Below are 24,025 nucleotides of genomic sequence, written 5' to 3'. Positions count from 1 at the left end.
AGTACTATTTTTTTTTGGAATTTTCTTTGCTTGCTCATTTGATAACAGTAAGCATGAAATCAGAGGCGGTTAAAAACAAATAAGAAAAATAGTAAAAGAAGTATGCATGTTGGAGAAAATTTTCAGTGTCAGTTGGTATCACGTGCCTCTCGCTCGGTGCATCTGAGCCATTAATTTTGATTTTGGGCGGTTCGGATTTGGAGAGAGAAAGAGGAGAGAGAGTGGTGAGGTGAGCGGAGAAAGAGGGTTTCAATGTGGGCCGTCCAGAACACTTTTGGACGGCTCGGATGGATAGCACGGGTACTACATAGGCACAGCCATGTGATACTCACCTGGTACTGGAAAATCTCTTATGCATGCTGTGCCCAAGTGATGTGGTGTGAATTTTGTGGATACGTCTGACGGATTGAGCCTACACGTACATGGAAAAGATGGTACCAAGCATCCCGATGTCAAGCGGATGTTGAGTGACATCCGGCCGTTTATTTCGGTACAGACGACTCGAATTGAATCTGAACGCACACATAGATCTGAATCATCCATTGTTCGATCAAGATCCAAACCGTTGATTGACGAGATGAACGGCTGAAACGACGGTTCGCACGGCTGCCAAGCATCTCCCAACCCCGGAACACAGAACAATCCTTCTACCACCACACTTATTTACATACTCATTTACACACTTATACTCATACCGATAGTGGAGCCTGCACACATCAAGTGTGTGAATGGACGTGGTTGTATAATTATTGAAAACCGAAACGTGGTTTAATATCTCAAGAAAGACCCAGCAGGCCAGCGAATGGCATTCGAAGATTGGGTTGACCGGTGATCACCGCTTGACTAATAATTATTCATCGGACACTTTTTTTGATCAGCATTCATCGGACACTTCCACTTCCAGTACTTCCCATGTTTCAATCCAGATCTCTTATAAAGAAAGTGGACACTACTCTCTCCCCCTTTGCGACCCCTCCATTCTCTATTCTATACAGTCTATATAGTATATAGCTCCGTCCATCTCCCCCTCTCACAAGGGTCAGTACTCTCTCTCTCTCTCTCTCTCTAACACTGTGTGTGTGTGCGCGCGCGCGCGCGCGCCAGGTATGCAACTTGTTTCTCTTTCTTATTAGTGTATTATTGGACATCGTTATTGCTCATAATTTATGGGGACTTGTTTCTCTTTCTTAGTCTATTTTCCTCTTCGTTGTTTTTAAGATGATATATTTCCACCAAGAATTATAACTCGTTGTATGCTGCAGCCTTTGTTTCTTTATGCTATTTTAGTGTATGGTTGGTATGGTGATCTATAAATTTCGTGTCTTCTTTTCGTTAAGTTTTGTATTGCGATTTTGGCTTTCTGATTTGCTGAACTTTTGTTTTTTTCGTTTTTCGGTTTTCCTGTTTCCATAAGTTATTAGACATCAGAGGTGGAATTTGATGTAGAAAGCTTTCTTCCTGAAAAATACTCATTTTGGGTAAATAGATTTTTAGCCTAGAATTGTTTGTTGAAGACTTGTTACTTCCTGAAAAATTGTTAATTTGGGTAGGTAGATTTGTAACCTAGAATTGGATGTTGAAACCTTAATTCCTCGAAACTACTTAATTTTGGGTGAATAGATTTCTGACCTAGATTGGATGTTGAAAGCTTACTTCCTGAAACATACTTAGTTTTGGTAGAAGGTATTAAGACGTTTGTTGATTTTGATAGGGCTTTTGAGTTGCATACAGTCATGGATCCACGTTTCACTGAAGTATCCTATCCGACAAGCAGTTTCAAATTCGATGATGATGCCTTCTCACCTGCATTCAGTCCGTCCGAAATTCTTGGAAACACATTCCAAGCTCAAGATGAGCCTGATGATCTTAGCTTTTTACTAGATCATTTTCTTCCCCCTGATCCCAACCCCGGTTTTGTGGGTTTGACCTCGAGTGGAAGCTCAGAAGTTGAATCTCCTGACGATAGTGACTTTTCTGATGATGTTCTCAAGTTCATCAACACAATACTCATGGAAGAGAACATGGAGCAGAAACCCTGTATGTTCCACGATCCTTTGGCCCTGCAAGCTACTGAGAAATCGTTGTACGATGTTATTGGTGAGAAGTACCCTGTTTCCCCAAATCAACCTCCTCTTTACTTCAATCAAAATTCTGAAAGCCCTAATGAGAACTTATTTAGTAGTTCTAGTGAGCAGAGTAGTAACAGTAACACTACCTCTGGCAACTCTGTTGAGTCTCAATGGATTGTTGATCCTGGTACTTTCGGATACAATTTTGAGGCAACTACAGCGAGTTCTACTGACAACAGTACTGGTCCAATGAACTCCTCGATGAGTAGCCATTTGATTCCAAACATGATTAGCGATAGCCAGTTCATATTGCAGTTCAAGAGAGGGGTGGAGGAAGCTAGCAAGTTCCTTCCTAGTAATAATCCATTGATTATTGATTTGGAGAGCTATACGATGGTTCCAGGGTCAAAGGAAGAGGCTCCGGAGGTTGTAGTCAAGACGGAGAAGGATGAAAGGGAAGACTCACCTAATGTCTCAAGGGGTAGGAAGAATCGTCATCACCGCGAGGATAGTGACTTAGAAGAGGAGAGGAGTAGCAAAATTTCAGCAGTTTATGTGGAAGAGTCTGACTTATCAGACATGTTTGAAAAGCTTTTGCAGTGTAATGAGAAAGCGGAGCCTACATGCTGTGATGCTGATGAAGAAGTGCAGAGTGAAGAAACCAAGACCACCCAACAGAATGAACAACCACATGCATCTAAAGGTGGGAAAACTCGTGCTAAGAAACAGGAAAGTAAAAATGAAGTGGTGGATTTGAGGACACTCTTGATTAATTGCGCACAATCTGTTGCTGCAGAGGATCGCAGAACTGCATATGATCAACTAAAGAACATTAGGCAGCACTCTTCTCCTTCTGGTGATGGGTCTCAGAGGTTGGCAAATGTCTTCGCCAACGGCCTTGAGGCACGTTTGGCTGGAACTGGAAGCCAGCTCTATGCAGCCCTAGCTTTCAAGAGGATTTCAGCTGCTGAAAAGTTGAAAGCTTACCAGCTTTATTTTTCAGCTTGCCCATTTAAGAAGATATGTATTATCTATGCGAACTTGATGATTGCAGATTTAGCAATTACTTCATGCAAAAAAAAGCTCCATATTGTTGATTTTGGTATCCAATATGGTTTTCAGTGGCCCATGCTTATCAAACATCTCTCAACCCTTCCCGGTGGGGCCCCTGAACTGCGAATTACCGGGATTGAGCTTCCTCAACCTGGTTTCCGCCCTGCAGAGTTTGTTGAGGAGACAGGGCGTCGCTTGGCAAAGTATTGTGAACGCTATAATGTCCAATTTGAATACCATGCCGTAGCTCAGAAATGGGAAACTGTCAAACTTGAGGAACTCAAAATATACGATGATGAGGTGCTTGCTGTGAATTCTCTCTTCACGTTGAAGAACCTACTTGATGATTCAGTTGTGGAGGATAGTCCAAGAGATGCCGTTCTGATGTTAATAAGGAAGATAAAGCCGGACATTTTTGTCCATACTACTATCAATGGTTCCTACACTGCCCCCTTCTTTATCACTCGATTTCGTGAAGCTCTCTTCAACTATTCTTCACTGTTTGATATGCTTGACACTACTATACCCAGCGAAAATCAGCACAGGAGGAATTTTGAGCAAGGGTTCTATGGGCGTGAGATTATGAATGTAATTGCATGTGAGGGTTTGGAAAGGGTAGAGAGGCCTGAGACTTATAAGCAGTGGCAAGCTCGCAGTATTAGGGCTGGTTTCAGGATCCTCCCACTGAAGCAGGAGCTCGTGAAGAAGTTCAGGGGTAAGGTGAAGGCATTTTATCATGAACATTTTGAGATCGAGGAAGATGGTCAATGGATGCTGCAAGGATGGAAGGGTCGGACATTCTGTGCTACGTCCTGTTGGTTACCTGCATAGAAGTATTTGACTCATGCTTACTATACTTCTGGATTGTAGACTATGGGTTTGTTCCAACTGTGGCTGGCCAAGGATGTTTGACAAAACAGGCAATGTACCTGTTTCTTCAACTTTAATTACCTCTCTCTCTCTCTCTCTCCCTCTCTCTCTCTCTCTCTCTCTCTCTCTCTCTCTCTCTCTCTCTGACATGCATGCATCTTCAAGTATTTGTGTTTTCTTCTTGGTATGCTTGTACACGGAAGTATACATTTGTCTGCTTCTTCATATGACACCGAGGCTATACATTTCTCAGGTGTTATAAGTTCAACCATTGGTTTGAAATTTTGTTATTTCCTTGTGTGCTCAAAAGGAGTTGAATTTGTTTGTTTATTGCTTTCAGATTATCTGCAATGGTACCTGCTCTCATGCAAAACACGCTTGGAAATTATTGCAGAAGATGCTTATGGGTTATCTGAATTTTGTGTCATGTACTAATACGACCGGATAATGTTTATGGGCAGTCTTGGGAATTCTGTGGCACAACTCGTACTGCTCGGGGTTTTGAAACTTCATCTCGATATGGTTTTGAATTTATGGATGTAAAAGTGGTCTACTGGAGTAAATATTTGTCACTCACTAAGGACCTCTAGTGTTGGTTTATCAGTGTGCTATGCTATCCAAGTATCCATTAATGTTTGCTTGTCAAGATTTTGTTAACCAATCTTATGTTCTTCCTTTACTTTTCTGCATTGTTGGTGGATCTGACTTTGAGAATAGTGCACTGCTTATTTGTTGAAAATATGTCTAAGCTAGTAGCTATTTGGTGGTTTGGTCAGATGTACAAATGGATGTTCATTTTTAAAGTTCTGCTATCTTGTACTCTTGACTCGTTGAGTACCAGTTTCCCTGCTTCCCTTAACTGGAAATGGTAGCTTAAAATTGGCGCTGAAGCACAAAATGAAAGCTGAAAGCAGATATATGGCAGCACCCAAAAAATTACGGTGTCAGACCTTTCACATCCTTAGTGTATCGTAGAGGGAAACAAATATAACAACACTTATGTCCGAAGTGGTACTTACACTTATTTTCGGAGCTAGTCTAATTTATTATGGAACTAGTCGTCATATTTTTTTCCTGGATGCTCGTCGCTTGAGGGTTGATCAAAATGATGAAGTTATTTTGTTCTCGAAACTTTTCTAGTTAACTTATCTACTTTATTTGTTCATATCATGGTTCGTTCGAGGTCTTGAATTTATGGGTTCCTCTTCAACAGTGCTCCAAGTTTGTAATATGTTTGATCATGTCTTCTTGGACTCACGATTTTAGCCCTATGGGGTGACGTCACGTAAACCAAGCCTTAATGGTTAGTGACTTCCTTATCCCAACAAACTGAAAACCAACTATTCGAGTAAATAACCTTTACTTGTTGGCATTTGTTTTCTGTTCAGAAAAATGGAGCTTCCATAAGTCAGAAGCTGTAGAACATGGATTCTGATGTATATGCATCTATGTCTGTCATTGAAAACTTGCTTCTCTGTCGTTTGCTTAATAATATCGTGTTACTGTTAGAACTCGAGTAATAATTATGCCGTGCAGCAAAGGTGGAATCAGCAGCGATGCACACCTCTGCAGGTTCATAAGAAGGAAGCAGCCCAGTAGGCTGCTTAATATCTCACCAGTAAGAGAAAACCCCTTCTTCTCATTAACTTCATTCTCAGCTAGCATTAGTTTCTTATTTGAATCTTCTCATGCACTCTTGTGGATGGGAACTGATTTCAGTTTGTGATGGAGCTTGTCGTATATCTGCTCCTCGCCATTGCCATTCTCATAGTTTTCAAGCATTTTGTTGTTGCCACAGCTGTTCTAGTTAGGTTTGGATGTTCAAATCGCTCTGTAGTTCTTTTAGGGAAGCAAAAGAAAAGAGGCGAAAATAACGAGAGTAATACTATTAACCTTTTTACGTGGTTCATAAAATGCTAGAAGGTGAGACTAAAAGTGATCTCGTTTCTTTTTTCTGTTATAGTTTTCTAAACAAGAACCTTCTGGTTGCGATCTAGTTTTGAAATTATATTTTCGGGAATATTTTGCCCGTGTATCCAATTTCTCAAAACATTTCCGCTAAAAAATAAATACAATAGGATGATAATGAATATATTTTTTAATTTCAAACTATTTGAGACAATTTTTGGGCCGTAAGCAAATACTCATGGAAGCTACCGACGGGGTATGCCAAAACTCACAGCATCTGCAGCCAACGTTGAAGTCTTCTTTGAATGAACAAAGTCAAATAAGCCGGCTTGCAAAAATAAGGAAAATTAAAAAAGCAATAGAAGATTAGACTTTGAGACTGACCGAGGACCCATGATAAAAAAAGATGGAGGTGTATGACCTGATCTGGAACAACCCAGAAAATTCTCTTATTGTTAATGTTGCACCCACTGAGGGATTTTTCGGCTAAATAAGTTAAGTGGCTTATTTTTTTTGTCCTTATTCAATTTTTTTCGCATTTATTAGTTTTTCCTCAATTTTTTTGGAGATTATTGCTTCATCATAACGAAATGAATCTAAAAAGTAAAAAATTATGATCGAAATCCAATTTTTTTGAATAAAAATGAAAAAAATGGCATATTGGCTTATTTTTTGTCTTTATTCAAAAAAGTTAGGTTTTTATCGTAATTTTTAACATTTTAGATTCCTCTCGTCACGACGAAGCAATAATCTTCAAAAAATTGACGAAAAACTAATAAATGCGAAAAAAATTTGAATAAAAATAAAAAAAATAAGCCACTTAGCTTTTTTAGCCAAACAATCCCTTAGGATACAAACGGAATATTAATCAGAACCCCATTTTCTTTTTCGGATGTCCTTTTCTGTGTTTGACAGGTTGAACTAGGAGGAAGCTATCGTACACAGGGTATACCGTATGTCTAAATTATGACAATTTGTGATTTTCATTATGCCGATTTTTGATTTTTTAATGCATATTTATGATTCTAGTTACGACTTGTACATTAAAATTTACCTGTTGAATAGGTCATTAGCAGGTTACCCATAATTAAAAAATATTGTTATTATGTAACCATAATTATTCGTACCGAAATTCATAATACTTGTACCCTAACCAAATATATGCGTACAATATCAAAAATTAAATAATGTTACCCACAAATGTTATAACAATACCATAAATTGGCATTATCTTACCACAATGAATCATACCAATTTTTTTTTGACTCGTATGATATTCCGTAACAAAATCAAAATATGTCGTACTAGAATCAACAATTGTTATACTCAAGCCAAAAATATTTGTAAAATGCCACAAATTTTATAAAATAACCACAATTATTATGACAACACCTAAAATTGTCATTTTCTTAACACAATGTGTTGTATCAAAAGAAAACATATTTAAATAGCACAAATTATATAACAAACCATAATTATTATGACAATACCATAAATTGACGTTTTCTTACCACAATATAACGTACCAAAGGAAATTAATTAAAATATTCCGTAATAACACATGTCTAAAATACTACAAATTCAGTAATATAACCAAATTTGTTATGACAACACCATAAATTGACGTTTTTATACCCAAACCGTGTCGTATAAAAAAATTCAATCAAAATGTTCAATTAACGATAGTTATAATTAACAAAATATCATACCACAAATTTAGTAATATAACCAAATTTGTTATGACAACACCATAAATTGGTGTTTTCATACTAACAACATGTCGTATAAAAAAAATTCAATCGGAATGTTCAGTAAACGATAGTTATAATTGGCAAAATACAATACCACTAATTATTTTCAATTCCTACCACATTATTTTTTTAAAATTTTAAAATTTTCACCATATTATCTTAATTTTCGATTCCCTCCATACTATTTTTTCAAATTCTTATTTGTCCCTACACAATACCTCAATAATTTAAACTAAAAATGAAGTTCTCGCACAAAATTTTCATCCAAGAAATTCACCAAAAAGTAAGTACTATATCCAAATTTTTGAATACAACTACAATTTCCTCTCAAACTATTGTCTAAATCAAATTCTTTCTCTACAAAATTTAATTCAAAAAATCAAAATTCCTTGGTGGAAAATGAGAGGTCGCTAAAAAAATAATTATCCTACTGTCTCAAATGCATACATTTTCGACACTAAAATGGAGTACAAAAAAATAAGTGTGAATACCAAAAAATAGAGTGTGAAAATTACTCCCCTTTTTGTAATTAGTGAAATTAATAATATTAATACCCAATCTTATTAATATTCAGGGCGGTGCATTTAACAATTGACACTATATATTTGACACATGGATCGGTGTCAAACATTCACCCTATGCATACCAATCAAAATTTAATGGTGATCCTTGGAACTAGGTCGTGAAAGTAATATCTAAATAATTTTGTAAATTTATTGTCATTGTACTTTTTTTCAAAAAAAAATATTATAGTCGACATATTGATTTACACCAATGACATAGGCTATAATATGATCTACAAGTGTAGGCCCAGCACTAGGACGGAGGCATTTAAGGTCTCTGTCTTCTCAAATTTTTAGCCTGAAAATAAAGCCCCAACATACAAGAAAATATTATATAATTAATAGCCTTTAAAATTACAAATTCTCAATTGTGTACCATAGTGATAAAGTGTTGGAATTTGAACATTTATCTAAAAGATCTGGGGTTTAAGTCTTACACCCTTTGTTCCTATTTTTTTTAAAAGAATGTTGTTATTTTTTAGGATAAATTACATAGTTAGTCCTTAAAGTTTCATACTTCAACAAATCTCGTCGTTCAATTTCAATACAACATTAAAATATAATAATGCACCATCTGAGCCCCACGTAAGGCGTTTTTTAATTTTATTTTATCAAAATCGTCTGTCTTTTACATAATATTAATTAGGTCATTCGTACCAAGAATGAAGTTGATGGCTTATAGCTAGACACTTAATTGGATGAAAAATATCATTCTATTATTCAATTTGCCTGCCGATGATGGAGCTTTCTAAACCTGATTGAGACAAAAATTTACGTAGGTGACTTAATCAATAAACATAAAAAATTCAACGGATTTGATCGTCATTATTGTGTCACAGTCGCATGGCTACATTACATTCAACTACAACAGAAGACTAGGTTTCATACCAAATACTATAAATTGACTGTACAGTCTAAATGTCGTTAGTGAGTGTATTTTTAAAATGATCGATCAGGACTGTTAGGATGTTAAGTTATACAATATTTAATTTGTGATATTTTAGCCATGTATCTTGCTTGGGTATAATAATTATTGATTGTGCTACGATATATTTTGGTCTTGTATCTAGTATATTTTGATCGATTTCTTTTGGTACAACACATTGTGGTAAGAAAGTGTCAATTTTTTGTGTTGTCATAACAATTGTGGTCATGTTATATAATTTGTAGTATTTTATACATGAGGGAGAGGGAGAGAAAGTCAATGAGGAGAGAACAACCTGTTACCTGCTAAGCCCTTTTTTTATTTTATAAATTGATTTAATAAATGGGTGGTCCGGATTATTTACTTTGAAATTCAAAGGTTTAAAATTATGATGCGTACGATACACCCCCTAATAAGGGGTGTGTACCATAGAACTACCCGTTGAACTATGGTCTGTTCAGTTTGAGTTTGGATGGAGGTTTATCAAGAGTGTAAGTAGAGAGAGATCGATAAAGAAGATTTGTTGAAAATCGTGTCCAGAAATTCTGAGACCTCAAAATGAACAAGGTCTTGGTCTCTCAAGTGCACCAACTTTCGGAAATTGAAAAAAAGATAGCCCTGTTGATGCTACAGAGCAGCCATCTTTACAGTGCCCTTCGTTTCAAGGGAAGCTTCTTGTTGGGTTCTGAGTGTCAAAAAGTTGGAAAAAGTTTTAATAGTATGTGGTAATCATTGATTGATACACATTTCACAGCAAAGTCAATATGTGGGTCGCTGTCATAATCACTTGCCTCTGAATTCCAAGCTCACAAAACCACATTCAACAGAATGTGAAAGGATATTTGAAGTCGAAGATCAAAGCGGAAATGGCACGTTTCTTTAAGCTTCCGAGGCCTTGATGGACGATGCATTTTGATTTTGGTGGTATCTGAGGTATGATTTGTTCTTTACTTGCTCCTGTCTTGGATTTTTGGTGAAATTCGGAAACCGGTTCCACGCCGAGGTTCTTGGTATTCGAGGTTCTTCAAATTAGATTCCTCCTTTCATCTTGAGCATCTTGTTAGTTTTGTTTAAATATTCTGGGCCCAGACTGTGCTTAGATAATGAGAAATTTTGTCAATCCTTGCCTTGGTTTTATCGGTTTGTCTGCTGTTGATTAGGGCTGCTTAACTCACTGTACTAATAAGGCCTAATCTTCCTCTAATTTTTGTTGAATATTATAGCCTCTTTTATAGTTCGTTCATCTAGTCAAGCTTCGTATTCTGGAGTTTCAAAATTCAGTTATTAACCTGCAAATTATTCTATTACAGGTTGATATCTTGAATTTGGATTTTAATCCAAAGTTTGTCTTCCAAAGGTGCTTGCAGAAGTCTGTTTTAGCTTATTTGGTTCATACTGTTACCGAAGAGTTTCAACTCAACGAAACCTCTTTACTCTTTAGGTTATCATATTATGGACTTTCCCTTCAGTTATAATGTCAAGGATTTGTCCGAGAGCATGGACACAGATTCTGCACAAGAAAATGAGCTATGCAGTTCTGTTCTAAGGTACATAAACCAGGTTTTAATGGAAGACGATGATTCGGAAAACAAGCCCTTCATGATCCAGGACTCCACTCTTGATGCTGCTGAGAAATCTTTATCTGAAATACTCAATCAGAAATACCCTTCCTTTCCAAATCAACATCTTCCCCATGAGGATACAAGCAGTAGTTCAGATGATAGCATCACTAACAGTTTTTGTAATTGCACTAACAGCAGTATCAATGCTTACAACTCAGCCGAATCTGCCCAAATTAGCTATCTCCACAAGTATAATCCTTCTTTTAACGGTAACTTCCAAACCAATCCGAAATCATTCTTCCCTCCTACCTTTTGTGATACTGTGCCTGATTTAGCAATTGGAGACGGTGGAATTCTTGATGTTGAGAAAAACAGATTGACCCTTCAGCTTCGTAAATCGAAGGAAAGGAATTTGGAGGTGGTGGAAAAGGATGAAGGGGATTTCCAAGAGAGTTTGGTTAGGGGAAGGGAAAGTCTTCACCGAGAGGAGAGTGATTTAGAAGATGAAATGAGAAGCAACAAGCATTTCACGGACTGTCCTCACGAATCTGTTTTGCGTGAGATGTTTGCCAAGGTATCAATGTCGTACGATGGTAACGAGGCAAACGAGGAGAATATGGAATCACAGCAAAATGAGAGTGCAAAAGGGTCTAATGTCGTGTTGGCCTGCACTAGAAAAGGGGCTACCAAAAGGGAAGCAGTAGATATGAGGAGTCTCCTGATACAATGTATGGAATCTGTGGCAAATAATGATCACAGAAGAGCAAATAGTCTATTGAAGCAGATAAGATCTCGTTCTTCTCCTTCGGGCGATGGATCCCAAAGGTTGGCACATTACTTTTCTAACAGCCTCGAGGCACGCTTGTTGGGCACTGGAAGCCTACAAAACAAAGTCCTTTCCGACGTTTCCGGCATCAGTTTGTCGAATGCTGATGTGTTGAAAGCTCATAAGCTCTGCCTTTCGTCGCTCCCCTTCATGGAAACATCATATTTCTTTTCAGCCCAATCGATCATGGACCTAGCTCAGAAAGCAGATGCTATTCACATTATTCATTTTGGTATTGTGTATGGGCTTCAATGGCTTCCCCTTATTCAGCGACTCTCGACAAGGCCTGGTGGCCCCCCTAAGCTTCGGATCACAGGAATTGACCTTCCCGTAGCGGGTTTCTGGCTCGGTTCTAGGGTGAAGGAAACAGGACGGCGGTTAGCAAATTATTGCAAGAGGTTTAGTGTTCCTTTCCAGTACAATGGGTTTGAACAAAATTGGGAAACTGTTAGTGTTGAGGAGTTGGGAATTGAGAAAGGTGAGGTGCTTGTTGTCAACTGTTCGTTTCAGCTGATGTACCTACTCGACGACACACTTATGGAGCACAGTCCGCGCGATGCCGTTCTGAGCTTATTCAGGGGGATTAATCCGGATATGTTCATCCATTCGATAGTCAATGCGGCTTATAATTCCCCATTTTTCATCTCCCGGTTTCGCGAGGCTTTATTCCACTACTCTGCATTGTTTGACATGTTTGAGGCCAATGTGCCGCGCGAAAATGATGAGAGGATGTTGTTTGAGAGGGAAGTTTGGGGGAATGAGATTCTGGGTATCATCGCGTTCGAAGGATTGGAGAGAGTTCAAAGGCCAGAGACATACAAACAGTGGCAAATTCGGACTCAGCGGGCCGGGTTCAGGCAACTTCCCCTGAGCCAAGGTATCATGAAGACAGTGAAAGCTAAGGTGAAAAACTGCTACCATAAGGATTTTTTTGTTGATGAGGCTAGTAATTGGTTGTTAGAGGGATGGAGGGGGAAAGTCTTATATGCTCTCTCCTGTTGGAAACCTACCTAGGAGTTCTTCAATTTTGCTCGACATTTCTTAGTAGAAAGGGGATGATTGGTTTTTGTATGTACATTTTATGTTTCTCAACCAGTATTTATGTTTCAAAAAATATTCTAGGGTCCATTATAGTGTCCGCCGGAGCTGAGGTTTTTGCGATCTTTGGCGGTCGTTTGCCGGAGCTGAGTTTGCAGAAGATTTTTTGTGACCTCAGTTGAAGTCGTTAAAGGAGTTGGGAACCACTGATAAAGGAGAGGTGCTACTGGTACAGATTTCATATCTGTACCAGTGAGTACATACCCCTTTTAGGTCCGTTTTGAATTTCTCAAAAATGATTTAAGCCGCTCATTTTTGTTTATAATATTTTGTTTATAGACCCTACAAAAAATAAGCTTAATCCGGTATCAATTAGGATGTGTACAAAACGTCCAACTTTGTCCCAAAATTCAAGCTTGAATTTTAAAACAAAGTTAGAAGTTTAGTAAACGTTTTTACCGATACTGGATTAAGCTTATTTTTTAAAAAGACCATTACCGGCACCGCCCACTCTGGGAGCAAATTTGGGACTCAAAATGGGCCAAAAGACGACGTATGTACGTGATGTATGTACATGAACCTATGCACTCTAGACTTTCCGCTGATAAAGTGAGGAGAGAGAGAGTTCTCCCGGAGAGAAAGGAAGCACCAGGGTATACATTGAAAAATATAAGCCCAGTGGACCCCTATCTTTGGATTTTACACCAATTTTCTGTTTAAATAATATACATTGAAAAATATAAGTTCTTAAAACTTATGTGCAAAATTGTAGAGGGTAAAAATTTGGAACGGAAGGAGTAATTGAAACCATAGCCTTCACCAGATATCGTTTTCACTACTTCTCTCTATTATGTACTACACTACTCCTAGATTCAAAGTTTCAAACAGCTACTCTCGTGTTCACATTCCCTCACCAACCGCCATCATACCATACGAGGTCCTCTTTTTTTAGATTGATAGAAACAATCTTTTTTTAAGTTAATAAGTACAAAGTATAAATTCGTGATATTATATTAATTGGGAAAGTTTATAAGATAATTAAGTCCAGCAATTTACCTAATACAAGAAATAAGGTTATTATAGGATAGAATCAAAGAAAGAAAGAAAAAGTCTTCTAAGAAAAGAATATCTTGCAGGTAGAAGGATTTGAACTTCTATTCTTCTAATGAGATGTAAAAGTCTTAATCTACTGACTTGGATCTGTTGGTTCTAGGGGTGACAAATTAAACTCACACTCATCCACTAAAAAATAAATTTAACCCAAACTATTTATTAGTTGGGCCAGAATGAGTCCAACCCATCTAACTCATTTATTAATTAGACTTAATTGGATTTTAATTGGGTCAACTCATATATTTGTGGTGGCAGCGTTTGGCGATGGATAATCGACTATCCCGTTCCTCGTCCAATTCCTCCACTGGCGTCTCTGATGCTTCTTCCTCTGAGAATCTCCACCGGCCTCAGCGCTTTGTCGTCGTCATTATCCCTTTACTCTCTCTCTTCTCGAACTTTCGCTACCACTGTCAAATTTCCTCACTGTAAATCTTTCAGAACTAATCAGGATATAGTAGCAATTGAGTATAGGGAGTCGAACTCACAATTGACGCTGAAGAATGACAATGGAGGGTTTGGAGAGACAGAGGAGGACTCTGTCGAGCCCGGAGTTCCAGCAGCTGCTGCCGGTGGCGGCATAGCGGACGGAGGTAAGGGCATTTTTGGAATTCAAGTGCCCACAACAATTATTACTCTAGTAGTATTATACTGGTATTATACGCCGTTTTGAGTATTATTATTGATACATATTGTATGAAATGGTTCTCGGCCGCTCGTAGGGATAATATGGTAATTTTAGTGTATATGGATATTAGGGCTGTTTAAAAAATCCGGTGAACCGTGAAATCAGTCCGGACTGAACCGATCCGTACCTTTTGGATTTTGTCTGTGGATTAATGGTCCAGACACGGATTGAAAAATTAGAAAATCGTGACTCGCGATTCAGTCCACGGATTTTCATTACGAAACCGTGGATTAACTGAACCGGACCGTGAGATATTTATTTTATATAAATAATATATATGTGTGTGTATTTATATAATAAATTGTTAGTAATGTTAACACTTTTTTCCACCAATTTTAGTATTTTATCTTAATAATGGGATATAGTGTAGATGAACATAAAATATAAAGAGTAAATCGTAGTTTTTTCGTATAAATTACGAGTAACCTTAGTTGAGTTTCAGTAGTTCGTTTTTTTTCCAGTTCTTTTATGTTATATAATGTATTATAATGATACAATCCTACTAGTGTTTTAGATTCTTTTAAATTTGATTTCTAAAGTAAGCCTTTGGTAGTTTATGTAACAAGTACTTTCTGGTGGTGTTAAACTTAATTCTAATGTAACATTCTTCCCTTTTATTGTGGGATATGTGCTTGAGCTTTATTTTTGCTAAAATTCGTGAATAAAACCGTAACCGATCCGCGAGTCACGGATCGAATTGAAATCGGACCGTAGGGCTTTTGGTCTGGACACAGATTTCATTTTTGTAAAACCGTGACTAGCGGTTCGGTCCTCGAATTCCTAGAAATCAGAACCAACCCAGACCCCGCGAGCACCCCTAAAGTAGTCATTTAGATGTACAAAGGTAATATGATCATTTCAATGTACATGGATATTTTAGTCATTTTAAATTTTAATGTTTATATAATTGTGTTAATGGATGGATCGAGTTTAATTTTAAATAAATGAGTTGAATTGGGTATGAATTATTGATCTCTTAATTAATGGATTTTAAATAGATCAATGTTTCATTAGAGACCCAATTCATTTACATCTTTTATGCAATTTAGTTCAAATCCGTTAATTTGACATCCCTAATTGGTTCCATACGACGTACTTATCAAACCCCTTTCTTTCTTTCTTTTTGAAAAACCCAATTGGAATCCAGTCAAGTCAAAGATGAAGAAGCGCGGGCAAATGCGACCCAACTCTCTGTAACTGGAACTTCTCATTGACCGTTATATATATATATATATGGCAAATGCTAAACAGAGCACGGTGGCATCTGTTTAGGATAGGCTTAGGGTAGCCTTTTCTTTTGGTATCAGTACAAAATTTCTCATTCCACTGATGTGTTTTGCTTTTCAAATCAAATTATAAAATTGCCCTTGAATTGTTCCCTTAATTTTTCTGTCTCAATTTTCTTTTTGAGCCATAATATAAACGCATCGATCTCTCTTTTTTACGAACTCTCCACTGAGTCAACTCTCATTTTTTAACCGAGTCAACCCTCTCTTTTTTTAATGGCAATCGGGTCAACCCTCTTGATCTTCTTTTATTTTGGATAGGTTTGGATTGAAAAGTTAGTAGTACAATTTTTTTGTTTTTATTTAAATTATTTTTGCATTTATTTATTTTGCGTTAAATTTTGTGACTTATTGATTCGTCTCGATAAGAGAAATCGAAAAAGTAAAAAATTTGATCGAAACTGATAATTTTTTATTATTTTTGTCTTTATTCAAAAAAAAATATGAGTTTCATTCAAAAAATTTTATTTTTCCGATTCCTCTCGTCAAAACGAATAAATAAATTATAAAAGTTTGACACAAAACTAAAAAAAATGAATTTTTTTAAATAAAAACAAAAAATAAGTTATCATTTGACTTTTAAAGCCAAATCCACCCGAAATCATCCCGTTCGCCTCTGATACACTTGCCATTCTCTCTAAAATCTTCTATCTAAATCTTTAATGCTCCATATAACACACACTAACCCCATTATATGTTCGCTTAAAAACAAATAAAAATAATAAAAAATTGGCCTAAAGTCCATTATATCACGTTTCAAACCCACTAAGTCCATTGATCAAGTTTCTAACCCACTAAGTCCACTAATAGGTATTTGATAAGGCATAAGGTCCGTTTCATTTAAAAGTTAAATAATACCTGACTGATTTACCCTTACATTCAAATCCCTTATTTTTAGCCCATTATCCCCCCATTATCCCCTGTCGTTTGAATCCAATTTTTTTACGTTACAATAGAGAGTCGGAGAGAAATACCGTGAAATCAGGAAGATAGTGCTTGATATTGAGATCATCTACTATTACTCATTCGTTAATCTCGAGTCTTATTCTGGTGTTGGTGATCTTCTGTTCCTTCTCCGGTGATCGCGAATATTTCCTTTTCCCAGACGACTCATTCCAAGAATTCCAGGCCCTAGTCTCGTCTTCCTCCCTCTCTGGTAACTCTATCTCTCCATTGATCTGTTGCTTTTGATTTCGTTTCTGACATTGATTTTGGTGTATTTGAAGTTCCCTTGTTATTATACATATGAGAATTGCAAGTTATAACTGTATAAGAGTCGTATCAAACTTTGTACATAACGTTACTGTTGTTATATAACGTTATATAACGTTAATATTCTCGTTTTCAGATTCGCTGTATATTACGTTATTGTATTTATATAACGTTATGTTTTGTGTTTGTAACGTTGTAACGTTGTATGATTTTTGATATATAACCACGTTTTCAGTTTTTTGAATTGCAAGTTATAACTGGATAAGAGTCGTATCTGACATTGTACATAATGTTACTGTTGTTATATAACGTTATATAACAACAGTATTATCCTGTTCATATTCGCTGTATATCACGTTATTTAATTTATATAACGTTATATTTTGTGTTTGTAACGTTTTATGGTTTTTGATATATAACCACATTTTTCAGTTTTTTGATTTTTCCGTTTTTTTGTGTGTTGTTATGTGTGCAGTTGTCATGGATTCAACAATAATGTTTCTTTGTAAGTATGGGTTGCAGATTCTTCCGGTGAGGTTATCGGGTGGTGGTAGGTTGAAGGATGTCTTAAGCAGTATTCGTAATAGGTGGGAAAATCTGTCTGTTGGTGGGTTTTCTGTTTCATATGCTTATGAGGATGGATATTGTGCTCTTCATAATGAATCTGATTTTGAGAACATGCTTTTCTTGTTTAGTAATTGTGATCGCATAAACGCGAAGGTTGATGAGAATAAACATAGTAGCAGGTTAATTGTTGGTAGTACTATTAATGAAGTGGGTGATGTTGATGAAGTGGGTGATGTTGATGAAGTGGTTGATGATGAGTTAGAATATGTGGATAGAATGGACCCCGCGGAAAAGTATTGTAAACATGCTGAGCCTAGGTATTTGACTGAAGCTTGGGCTCATTTGATAGAGGGTGTTGGACAGGAATTTCTATTAGGTGTGAAGGAGTTCAAGCAGGATCTAGCTAAATATGCGATTGAGAATGGCTTTATGTACCGTTTGGTGAAAAATGACAATATTAGGGTGACAGCTGTTTGTGTTATTGTAGGGTGTGGATGGTACGTGCATGCTATTTTAAATAGAACCAATGGAGTATTTCATATTACAAAGTGTCATAATGAGCATAATTGTGGTTCAACGTACCGAACCAATAAGCATAAGCGTGTGTCATCCCGTTTGGTTGCGAATGAGATAGCTGGGATTGTCGAGAAGAAACCCAAGACTTCACCTATCGACATGATGGATATGTTTACGGACAAGTATGGTCTTGATCTGTGCTATCATAGTGCTTGGTTAGGTGTTGAAAAGGCAAGGGGGGGATTATATGGAGATTATGAAGGTTCATTCGATAGGCTTCGGTGGTACGTTGAAGCTGCAAAGGCTACGAATCCAGGGACCGTTTTGAGGCTTGAATCTGATCCTGTAACAAAGGAGTTTTCGCGACTGTTTGTGTCGTTTGATGCTTGTATCAAGGGGTTCAACTACTGTCGGCCTTTTTTGTGTCTGGATGCGACCCATCTGAAAGGTAGATTCAAAGGAACACTCCTTGCCGCAACAGGGAAAGATGCAAATCAATGTATGTTTGTGTTGGTTCTTTATATTTTTACCTTATGTATTAGATTTCATTTGTACAGTTTTGAATATATAACATTGTATGTTTTATTATGAGAAGCTACACATGACAAAAGTTTGCATATGATGTAATATTTTATAATTCATGTGCAGGTCTATTTCCCGTAGCTTATGCAATTTGTGATGCTGAAAATGAAGCTAATTGGACTTGGTTTCTTGGCCTTCTAAAGAGTACAATGTCCACTCGTCCTATTACCTTTATTACTGATCGTAATGCAGGTCTTGTAAACAACATTCCTGTTATGTTTCCCGGTTGTCATCATGCATACTGTCTCTATCACATACAGTTTAACTTGAAGGATCACTTCCCGGGACGGTTTAGAAAAGGTTTTCGGAACAGGCTCGTTGAATTGTTCAACAAATGTGCATATGCTTCATCGGTGTCGGTTTACAAAGCTGCTGAGGAAGATTTTTACCAATTTGGCGGAGATAAAGCTAGGACCTTTATTGCGAGTGTCCCCAAAGAGCATTGGAGTAACGCGTATTTCGAAGGTCAACGGTATGGTGAGATGAGCTCTAGTGCTGTGGAGTCGTTTAATAATTGGATTCTTAAAGCTCGGAAAATGCCTGTATTTTATTTAGTTGATGAGCTTCGTCGCAAAATTATGAGGCAAATGGCTGCTAGGAGAGTAAAGTCGATGAAATGGAATTCAGTGATTTGTCCGAAGATGGATAAGAAGTTAGCTCACTTTATCAAGAAAGGAAGGTCGTGGAGGATCATTATGTCAAAGGGTGGGTTGTACGAGGTACGCTGTCGTATCCCAAAGGTAGTATCTGTTGAGGAAAGGACCTGCTCTTGTGGTAATTGGCAATCTACCGGTTTCATGTGTAAGCATGCTGCAACAGTTATTATAAAAGCTTGTGGAGGGGAAGGAAATTTGGTGGACCATATGGATCCGTTTTACCTTGTTGATGCGTATCGGCGTACATATGAAGAACCTATATATCCGGTTGTAGAGAGTGACATTCCTGATTTTACGAAAGAAGGTGACCGGGTTATAAACCCTCCACGGAATAGGCGGCCAGCGGGTAGGCCCAAAGTTAAACGCATTCGTTCAAGGGGTGAAGAGTCATATACCAGGCCTAATAAATGTGGGAGGTGCCACAAGGCCACAAAGCACAATCGAAGAACATGCAAAGAGCCAAGCGATATATGATGCAAACGGGACAAATATGAGAATAAAGGAGAGATTAGGATGGAGAATAGAATAAAGTTGGGGGTTTGTTTTTTTTTCATTTTTTTCATTATTCATGCCTGAATATTAAATTGTTTCTTTTGGATTATGGATAAATAAAGAGTTTAATGTTTTGTAGACATGAGTTGTGCACATTTTGAGATATTAACGTTATATAACATTATATAAAGTTATCCCTTCTCCTTTAGAGGTGCACATCAGTTCTGTACAGTTTGATTAAGTAATGTTATATAACGTTATATAACATTTTATATTCTGCTGTCCAGGAACACTGTATTTATCGTTAATGTACTTATATAACATTATATAACATTATATATTCTCATTTTATTTTTTAGTTACATATGACATATTTTTAAAAATGGCCATAAATGTTCGTAAAATAGTAAGAGGGAAGGAAACGTCTTAAAGACACCAACAAAAGATAACAGAATAACATTAATCTTATTCTACTAACACTAGCAACAAAACATTTCAAATACTGGACAGAGGCAGTGTGTGCCATTGTTAGTATCAACTGTGTTTGCCATTATTGACAATTCCGGCAGCAGTTCTGGACAGCATCAGCTTGTAGCCGAACAGGACAACAGTAGTATGCAGTAGCAAACAGCAGCAAACGACAGTAGAAGGAGTTACACAGTTGATATATCACAGTTGGAGCCACTATTAATTAAACCAAGGATTCATCATATGCCACACATAACTGCATCAATCAAAGGACAGACAATACCCAATATGGAGCAGAACAAAACAGTAGTAGAAAACAACAGAACAGTAGTGTTAAAAGCAAATCAGAACATTACAACTGTTGCAAGAAACATAACAGCCGCAATATCTTAATTCCAACAACTTTTATATAACCATATATACGAACTAAAACATGTCAAAAATTTGATACAGAACTGTGGCAAATATCAGATTGCTGTCGTATAAGTCAAAGTTTGTTCGAAATGAGCCATCAGAGAATTTTGTACCATCTCCTTCCACAAAAAAAACTGTCATCTATCCTTACAAAAAAATTAAAACCACATTTGTCCCGAGGACACCATCTCACTCCCCATATTACAATCTCACCATCATATCACTCTCCATATCACAAACAGTCATTGCGACCCCTTCCCCATCCTTCTAGCTTCCCATTTCTTGATTGTCCAGCTTCTACCTTCATCGTTCAAAATCCGAGAGACTAAACCAGCTCTAAACTGATCAATTTCTGTCTTTGTCAGTGATTTTGGGATTGGTTCAAGGTGCGCCAATAGTTCCATGAGCATGCAGACGATAACCCCACAATCAACCCTACATAGTTTCGAGGCCAATAAGAATGATAAGTTTATTTGGAGTTCTTTGCAAACTACTGTATGTACGAGTTTTATGGAGTTTCGAAGCTTACGATGTATTTTCTTGTTGTGGAGCATTTTGAGGTGAGCATATTGGAGCATCGAAATTTTGTTCTTGAAAGAGTATCTCCATACCGGTACTTTTGTTCTTCAGCTCATCATGCCTGTCCTTCATGTAGTTCTCCACGTATTTTTTCTACATTTAGAAAGGACAACATTAGTGGTGTTGATATTGTTCGTGAATGGATTTATGACTATTTGCATATATGAAATTACTACGTGTACCACAAAGGTAGCGTCTTTCAGAATTGGATCTCTGCCGTCTCTCTTCTTCAACGAATTGTAGTGCATCCATTTCTTTTTCCTAACATCATAGAAAAGAATGGTCCAATGGTACTGACTAAATTTTAGCGGTTTGTCCCCGCTGCCATTCATAGGGAATACCAAGTACCAATAATATGTAGTCCCATGTTGCCGAACGTTTTCAAACACACGATGGAGCTTTTGGTCTAGCAGAACTGTTCTCATGTCGCTTTTCTCGTTGTGCAGTATAGTCTGTTGCATTCAAAAAGGTTTTAAGGACATTAGACAGATGATCATATATAACCTTAAATAAGCAGGCAATTACGAAAATAAAATATATGTTTCTTACCCAAATGGTGCATGGGAAATATGCAACGTTACCATGGTTAAGCTTATCTTTTTCCAGCTGGATTGTTAACATACGAGCTAGACCGTCGATCATCTGCATTAGTTTCCATATTTAGTTAACAATAGAATCGACCAATACCCAGTTTGATTTGTATATAAGATATTATTGCCATACCCAATTTGAGACGTCCCCTCATTGCAAGAGTTTCATTACGTCTTCCAGGGGTATAACTTCTCTCGTCACATCACTGGTCCAAACGGTGCAACTGTTATCACACGTTTTCCAAAAATAATTCAGCAATTACTTGAGATCAGATCAGAGGAAAAAAAATATGAGGTTATATGCCCAAAAAAGATTATGTTAATGCAACAAAAAACTTGCATAAGGTTGCCACTGACGATATTGCATGGAAACATGCAACATGCAACGAAAAACCAATATCATGTAATCATTTGAGAATTCAGTATTAGCATTATCATTCAATAGTGGCAGTAGCTTTCTGTTGATATGAAAGCCTAGAACTGCATATAGGAAACACCAAAATGTTGATGTCTGATAATGTGTATGCACTCCAATATCATGTTTTGCCTTTTCCATTACTAGGATTGTAGAGGGAACACAGTGTACTATGTTAACTAAGTTGTGGTACACTAGGAGTATGCTTCTATATATTTCAGATTATCATATATATCTTTTTTTCACTTATATTCTGTAAGTATATCGTTTGGGTGTTTGGATTGGGCAGTGAGTGAAAATTATGTATACGAACAAACTGTCAGCACAGAGATAATTTTGTAAACAGCAGCAGAGATCATATAATGCAAAAATTCCATATGAGGTTATATTATTGTAGTATATTGACTTACTTGAGATCTGCGTCAGAACAGTCAACAATTTGACGCAATAGGTTCGCATCTTTAACCGGGAGCAAGTGAATCAATGGTGCTTCACTCGGATTCCACTTTTGTTTTGATGATTTCTTTGCCCCTTTTTTCAAATCAACGTAGACAAAATCGTCTAATCGCTTCTCCACTCTGGTGAAAGTTTTCTTCACTCCTCTAGTCAGGGATGATGATTTCACTTTTACTTTGGTTTTCCCCTTCTTCCTTTTAGGTGTGTCGCATTCTAGTATACTCGTGTATGCTTCAACAGTTGTACTGTCCACATTTGCATCTGGCACCATTATGTGCTCTGGTCCGCCCTCATCCTGGACAATTTCAAACCGTCCACATTCTTCTTCTCCTTCTTCTTCTCCTTCTTCTTCTTCTTCTTCTTCGTCTTCTTCTTCTTTTTCTTCTTCTTCTTTGTCCACATTTTCAACTTCATGTATCTCTCTCCCGGCATCCACTTTTTTATCTTTGGACTCCGTCTCACCCACATTTTCGCCGATCTGTTTTCCCAGAAATAAACCAGTTATAATTGTATATATAACCTAATATTTTTAACAAAATATATAAAAGTTCTTATATAACCTAAAATATAAAAACATTACTTTACCGGGTACGTTTGTGTGACAGAGTGTGTCACAATATCATCAATGATGTCTCTGACCACTTCTAGTTTTTCTTCAACAATGTCTTTCTCTATGAGCATGCCACCAATCTCTGTCTGTAAAGTAATGTTTTCGTGTTCTAGGTGATCTTTATCAAACTGTGCCGAAATGCCTTCGAATCCGAAACTAGGTGTTGTGGATTGTTGATGCTTTGTAATCCTTCTCCTAAGTTCAGCAATTGTGGCAATTTTCTCCGAGTTTTTCCTCCGAAGCTCAGAAATTATCTGGTCCTTTTCCGCATTTTCTTCACTCAACTTTCTGATTATGCCTCGGAGGGCTACCACTTCATCTTGCTCATTATCCGTTTCCTCATCACTTGTATCCTGCAAGACCTCATCGCCCGACGTGTCAACTGCCGTCTTCAACTTAGCATCCTTGTCATCAGCCTCGTGACCGGGGACTGGGGAAAACCTGTACAACTCTTCCTCCTTGTTGTTTGGCTCTAACTCTGAGGATAATACCTTTAAAAAAATATAATAAACAATGATGTTTATAACTCACATCTACCACTAAAACTGTTTCATATTTGATAAACTATGTAACTTAAAAAAACATATAACCATATAAAATATTTACCGATTGCGGATCAAGAGAGTCCAATTTGTTTGTACGCAGTTCCTTGGTTAGGTCACCAATCCTCCACTTGATGAACCTTGGTATGATTTGTGGATCTCCTTGTTTAATTAAAGACACATGCTCACAAAGCCAATACTGTTTTCGAATATAGGCACAAATTAGATTAAAACATACCAAAAATTTGGAAAAGCTAGGAAAATTATAAAAAGTAAA

The 24,025-nt window shown here is 37.1% G+C and overlaps 2 protein-coding genes across 8 annotated transcripts; both read left to right on the top strand.

The window, feature by feature from the left end:
- Nucleotides 1–777: 777 nt before the first annotated feature.
- Nucleotides 778–4,649, top strand: LOC131314703 (scarecrow-like protein 33). 5 transcript variants are annotated; one of them, XR_009196479.1, is made up of 3 exons: nucleotides 778–1,038; nucleotides 1,712–4,042; nucleotides 4,333–4,649. XR_009196479.1 is itself a non-coding variant. In XM_058343532.1 (2 exons), the coding sequence occupies exon 2, from the start codon at nucleotides 1,734–1,736 to the stop codon at nucleotides 3,951–3,953; it is 2,220 nt and encodes a 739-aa protein (XP_058199515.1). In that variant the 5' UTR covers nucleotides 816–1,038; nucleotides 1,712–1,733; the 3' UTR covers nucleotides 3,954–4,310. The 5 variants fall into 5 exon arrangements, 1 of the variants encoding a protein (XP_058199515.1); XR_009196478.1 differs by having other exon boundaries at nucleotides 816–1,038; nucleotides 1,712–4,047; XR_009196480.1 differs by having other exon boundaries at nucleotides 816–1,038; nucleotides 1,712–4,245.
- A 5,267-nt stretch (nucleotides 4,650–9,916) lies between these two features.
- LOC131314705 (scarecrow-like protein 14) lies at nucleotides 9,917–12,665 on the top strand. 3 transcript variants are annotated; one of them, XM_058343536.1, is made up of 2 exons: nucleotides 9,917–10,072; nucleotides 10,450–12,665. In XM_058343536.1, the coding sequence occupies exon 2, from the start codon at nucleotides 10,592–10,594 to the stop codon at nucleotides 12,539–12,541; it is 1,950 nt and encodes a 649-aa protein (XP_058199519.1). In that variant the 5' UTR covers nucleotides 9,917–10,072; nucleotides 10,450–10,591; the 3' UTR covers nucleotides 12,542–12,665. The 3 variants fall into 3 exon arrangements, with proteins under 3 accessions (XP_058199519.1, XP_058199516.1, XP_058199517.1); XM_058343533.1 differs by having other exon boundaries at nucleotides 9,919–10,158; XM_058343534.1 differs by having other exon boundaries at nucleotides 9,923–10,072; nucleotides 10,581–12,665.
- Nucleotides 12,666–24,025: the final 11,360 nt, after the last annotated feature.

This window comes from Rhododendron vialii, chromosome 13a, assembly GCF_030253575.1.
Source record: "Rhododendron vialii isolate Sample 1 chromosome 13a, ASM3025357v1".
In the NCBI taxonomy this organism is placed as follows: Eukaryota; Viridiplantae; Streptophyta; class Magnoliopsida; order Ericales; family Ericaceae; genus Rhododendron; species Rhododendron vialii.
Note: the sequence above shows the minus strand (reverse complement) of the source record. Positions and strands in the feature narration are given on the sequence as shown.